This window comes from Vanessa tameamea, chromosome 21 (assembly GCF_037043105.1).
Source record: "Vanessa tameamea isolate UH-Manoa-2023 chromosome 21, ilVanTame1 primary haplotype, whole genome shotgun sequence".
In the NCBI taxonomy this organism is placed as follows: Eukaryota; Metazoa; Arthropoda; class Insecta; order Lepidoptera; family Nymphalidae; genus Vanessa; species Vanessa tameamea.
This window is the reverse complement of record NC_087329.1, coordinates 8,104,242-8,110,236: the sequence shown is the minus strand read 5'-3', so window position 1 is coordinate 8,110,236 and position 5,995 is coordinate 8,104,242. Positions and strand designations below refer to the sequence as shown.

At 34.2% G+C, this 5,995-nt stretch overlaps 1 protein-coding gene across 1 annotated transcript; it reads left to right on the top strand.

The window, feature by feature from the left end:
* Positions 1 to 3,194: 3,194 nt before the first annotated feature.
* LOC113395502 (trypsin, alkaline C-like) lies at positions 3,195 to 5,496 on the top strand. Its single transcript, XM_026633088.2, has 4 exons — positions 3,195 to 3,237; positions 3,703 to 3,922; positions 4,427 to 4,688; positions 5,170 to 5,496. Exons 1-4 carry the CDS (start codon positions 3,195 to 3,197, stop codon positions 5,494 to 5,496), a joined length of 852 nt encoding a protein of 283 aa, XP_026488873.2.
* The last annotated feature ends 499 nt before the right edge of the window (positions 5,497 to 5,995 follow it).

Here is a 5,995-nt window from a genome sequence, read left to right as displayed (position 1 = left end):
TTAAATATATTTTTTTAATCGTCCATAATATAATTTAAGGATTCAAATACTACTTACATGGGATACAGAGCATTTGTAAAATAGAGGTTTTTTTTTCAGGTATTTGGTTTCATGACAACTTTTTTGATCATTGTTAAACAATTTAACATAAAAGATAAAATATATTCAGAAGATCACGAAGATTAAGAGATGATTTTATAATGATAACTAAAAATCCCGCCGAGTTTATTTCGCCTATTCTTCTCAGTGCTGAGGTGTATCATTCCGAACCGGTAGTACAATTTTGAAAATTAATAATATTGTGTACTGTTCTAAGTTGAATAAATTTTTCGTTTTTGTATGAAATATTCTTCTTTGTGGTCTTAATACCTTTGAATCACTTGGCTCAGTTTAATTGTTTGAAATTCTTAAAAAACACATCGAGTTGCTGTCTATTAGTGAATCTATAATCTCTATGTTAAATCTATTCATAGTCGTGACGATCAAATCCCAAGTTGGTCATAACAAAAAAAAAGCAAGAAAAGGTGAACTTCTCCAGCGGAAATGACATTTAATACATTTGTAGCAACTAAAGGCATAGATATATCTAATCCTAGCTGACCACTTTTCATCTGTTTATTCTAACGTCTCTTCGCCATAATCATCTCAGGCATTTCCTGTGGTATCATACCCAAATAGCTGTGTGAGCTTAATATCCTTTACACCCGATCAAATCCTTAGGGTCTTAAAAGACTTGACAGTTCAAAAGGCGCAGGTACAGATGGTATTCCAGCTATGTTTGTAACAAGTTGTCCTGAGGACTTAGTAAAACCGCTTAGATATATTTTAAACTGTTCTCTGAGCATTGGCATCTGTCCATCGCAATAGAAAAACGCTCTGTTTATTCCTCTTTATAAAAACGGAGATCGTAGTGTCATTAGACCAATAACAATAATTTCTGTGTTTTCCAAATTATTTGAACTTGCTGTCTATCCAATTTTCTTCTCACAATTTAAAGCAACCATTGCCCCGGAGTAGCACGGATTCTCGAAAACAAGATCTACTACACCTAATCTCACATATTTTGTCAAGGATCTTCTTGAGGCGATGGATGATTGAAACTCCGTTGACGCTATCTACACTCATTTCAGTAAGGCCTTCGACACAAAATATATCCTATCTTCAGTCTAGAAAATCTATAGTTGTTATTAATGGTTACTCTTCAAAATATTTTTTCTTTTTCTGGAGTCATTCAAGGTCTCTATTCTTCAATATCTTCATTAATGATATCCGCTCCTGTTTCTGCCACTCTAAATGCCTTTTATACGCCAATGATCTCAAGCTTTACAGAAGTGCTTGCACTGAAGCGGATGCCATCTGTCTACGAAATGATCTTAACAACGTAGCACTATGGTGTCAAAAAAATTGCATGAGTTTCAATACTGCAAAATACTATGTTATAAAGTTCAGTAGGAATATAATATAATTTGAAAGAACTTATTCAATCGATGGAAATACGCTATCGGAAGATGAACATATTCGAGATCTAGGTATCATATTGGATACTAAATTGAGATTTAATTTACATATTGACGACATAGTAAGTATGTCTTTCAGGACCTTGGGATTTGTATTGCGCAACAAGCATTTCAAAAATGCTGAGACAAAAATATCTCTCTTTACAGCATTAGTTACATTTACGGGATAATACGTAACTTATGATACTACTCCAGACTATAATCTATCTCTGTGCCAAATTTAATTCAAATCCGTTCAGTTATTATTTTGTGATCGAGTAAAAAGCATCCATACATTCAAATTTTTGCGTTAACAATATTAATAAAGATAGCGCATGGCAATATAAAACAGGGACACACATTAAAATAACTCAAATCAAATAAAACAAAAGCACGAACAGTTTGTCTGTGAATAGTTACAATGATAACAATAAAAAAGCTGTAAATATATTCTCAATAAAATTCAAAACGCACAATCACATATATATTTAACGGGAATGTACCTAAACAAGACGATGCTACAAATATAATATAATAAAGAAATAATTCGTGATATTAAAAAGGGTGTAAGTATACATAGATAAAGCAACACGATAGTTCCTTCTTCTCCGTTAAGCACTACTCCAGTAACGCATATCGATAGATATGCGATAGTCATCGGTTCAGCTACATCTGACAAAAAAATTATAGCGGATAATTAAAAATCACATCACAGTGATTATAATATCAGCGCGTGATATATTAAAGCTCCTTATCGAGTAGTGATTTAAGTTATCGGCAACTTGTAAATGGAATGATGATCTCATAGCTAAAAAAAACTTAGAAGTTGAAATTTTGTAGCATTTTGTATGATTTTTTTTTTATGTTACATTTACATCCGCCTTTTTACTTTTTCTATTAGCTACTCAAGTCATCCATCATATGCAGTGCGATTCTGTAAGAATTTAGTTCGAATATCATTCGTGAAGTAAATAGACAACCGACAACCTTGATACTCCATTTGATACGTGAATCCTATAAATGGAATGCGACGCCGAAGACGAGTAGTGCCAACTATACTCCGGAAGAGATAGTAATCCAAAGAGCCCAGTGTGGGATCGACAGAAATCTCCGGATGAGATTCAGCAGAAGGTCCAACAGGAAAAGTGTATGATCCTCTACATCCTCTACAGGTGTTTTAGATCATAGGCTAAAGCAAAATCAAGAAAAGGGTAAGTCTGTAACCAGCATGATAAATGGTGCGTGGTCCAAGCCATTGATGTGGTGGACAGTAAAATGGCCAAGAATCACGATCTCTGAGGAATATGTAGCTAGTTAGCATGTGCTCAACGAGTCTGTCAGTTACGTAATAACCTCTATGGGATCTATAAAGGCATGCAAGGGATCGGTTCTCTCTCTCTCAGATACCGAACGTAAGGCAGTAGATTAGCTACTACTTTACTCCAATTTTTAGTGAGAGAGTGGAACTTCTTTGGTATAAGTGATTAAAGATACCACATAACCCGTCCCGCCCCAAATACCCGGGAACCTTCCTGAAGGGTAACACTGCGTGAAAAAAAAAGGTTTAAATAGGAAGCAAAATAAAATTTAACATGTAATTCAATAATAAGTTTATCGTTTGCAGATAATGATAATGACGAAGATTATTAAGGATATAAAAAGTCGCCGAACTAGAATTCGACAATTAAACGGTATACAATGTACCTAATAACAGTGTTAGCTCTCGTTGGTGCTGCCGTCGGTGAGTACCTATTATTAGTTATTTTTTAATTTCTTCGTTTCATTTTTTAACGAATTCATTATTTTCGCAAAAACACCAAATATTTGTACCTGTTAACGTTGAATGAGAGCCGGTCCTACATACCCAACTGTTGTTTTTATCAATATGACGTCATCAAAATGACTGACAGTAATTCAATAAAAACGCCTCGAAATAAATATACTTTTGTAGTAAATAATATAATTTAGTTATTAAAATAATAATTTGATTTGATATTTTATATAGGTTCGTTTGGTTTATATTTTTGAAGGTCAATGTTGTTCGTTAAAGACGTATCACTTTGAATGTTACCTACATATACCAGTTGTTAATTTTAAGTGTTGAGTGATAATTTGATGGTGTAAATATTTCACTAAATAAATAAATTACTTAATTAATTAATAATATCACATTATTAACAGCAACTTCTCATATTTCGTTTGACAGCGGCACCAAACGCAATTGCTCCGCGTATTGTTGAAGAATCGGCAACAGGCGCACTTGACCAGCGTATTGTTGGAGGATCTGATGCAAATATAGAAGATTACCCCTTTATGGCTGTCATTTTAGTATCTCGTGAAGATCACATTCAATTAATTTTTAGACCCTTCTGCGGTGGATCTCTTATTACTACCAGAGCCGTCCTCACGGCAGCCCACTGTTTCTTGTAAGTCGAAAAATAACATTTTTTCTTAGATTTAGATATTAAGGCTGTTTCCATTAATTGGTAAACGTATTTTCTCCAAGCACTTATACTGGGAATATACATACATTCCATTATTTTTAAATATATTACCCAATAATCAAATGGTTTATTATATTACATTGAATGCCAGTCTTTCCTACTCCCTTCTACTAACATTATGAATGTGTCGAAAACTACTTATAATAAATAAGAGAATGGTTTAGTACGCTTTGACTCATTTTTACTGAGTAGCTCATGAGTACTTAGTAATCAGGAAAAAATGGCATTAATGCTTTAAATATTTGAATAAGATTCGTACTTATTTCTCGGATGATAGGATTGGCGTATTTTATAGCTTTCTCAACTGTCGTCACGAATGAAACCGGATCGGCTTTCTTTAAATATTTTGATATGATTAAAATCTTAAAAAAAAAACATTTAAGTAGGGTTGTCAAGTTTTGTTCAGACAAATCTTTTATTTTACAGCAACAACCTTCTACCTTCTAATCATTTACGAGTGCGACTTGGCTCGTCACTGAGCTGGTTTGGCGGTCAACGATATAGAGTCGATAATTGGGTTAAGCATCCCGGATACAGTTGGCCTAAATTATATCACGACATTGCTATACTGAAACTCGCCACCCCCGCCATACTGTCCAACCGCGTTGCTGTTGCTCCAATCGCTGGACCCAACTACATCGTCGCAGATAACACTACCGTCACTGCTGCCGGATGGGGCGTACTTGAAGTATGACAACCTAGTCATATTCATTTTTATTTTTATTAACAGTTTCAATGCCATAAAGATGTCTAAAATGTTTTATTTTGCGTAGGCTTAATTAGTTTCATGTTTACTTGCTCTTTTTAACATTTTCGGAAACTATTCAATGAATGGTAGCCAGATCGTAAAAGTCACTGTCACTCCCATGAGTGACAGTGACTTATACGATCCCACACTGGCCAAGATTGACCATCTCATACACTCACACAGCTCACACGATTATATGCCGCCAACCACGTTACGTTTATAAAGTACGTTATGTTACATTGTTTAGTATTTTCTTACAGTAATGACCATTCGTCGTCAGTTTTTAACAGTATAAACAAACTGCGTTTTTTTTTATACTAAAGTTTTAAAGTTATTTATGATGATACGATATTAAATCGATTAGCGCGCTCTGAAAATACATTGGATCCTAAAATAAATTAATACAATATTTCTTCCACAGCATGATGGTGAACCATCAGTAATCCTTCAACAAGTTGATGTAAAAAAAGTCAACCATGATATCTGCAGAGCAAATTACGCTGAACTACAGGCTCTGCTAGGCGAACATGAAGTTCCTGACGTAACATCGGAAATGGTATGCGCTGGTATATTGGGCGTTGGTGGCAAAGATGCCTGCCAAGGCGACTCAGGGGGACCTCTTCTTCACCAAGGTGTCATAATTGGAGTTACCTCTTGGGGACACGAATGTGCCCATCCGAAGTATCCCGGTGTCTATGTAAACGTACCCTCTTATACCAATTGGATAGTTGAGAATGCGGAGAACTGATGAGTAAATTAAATGTTAATTGAATACTTTATTATATTACATAAAAGTAACAGTACTATTCGGATATTTTATTTTGAAAATCCTTTTAAATTGTTTAGCATGTACGTCTGGAATTAAATCGTACAATTAAACTATACATTATGTTGGTTAGTAGACACCACAGACCGTAGATGCGTTTTTTGAATATATGATGTATGAATCCTTATATTATAACTACTACAACATTTGGTACATTAATATTAAAACCACATGTAGTGAAGTGACTGAGATTATCTTACTCTTTTAATAATTAAAATATTACCTTTAACTTCTTTTACGACAGTGTCTTTTATATTGAAATAAAGTTTTAGGAGTTCCTTAGCTTATACAATAATTAAAGACATTTTTACTATTAATACAGAACAAAAACTGTAAAGTGCTGCCAGGCGAGGCATTAGTCGCCCAACATAGACTTGTGGTAGATTTAGGAACCAAATAGTGGACAAAATTATAGAAATGA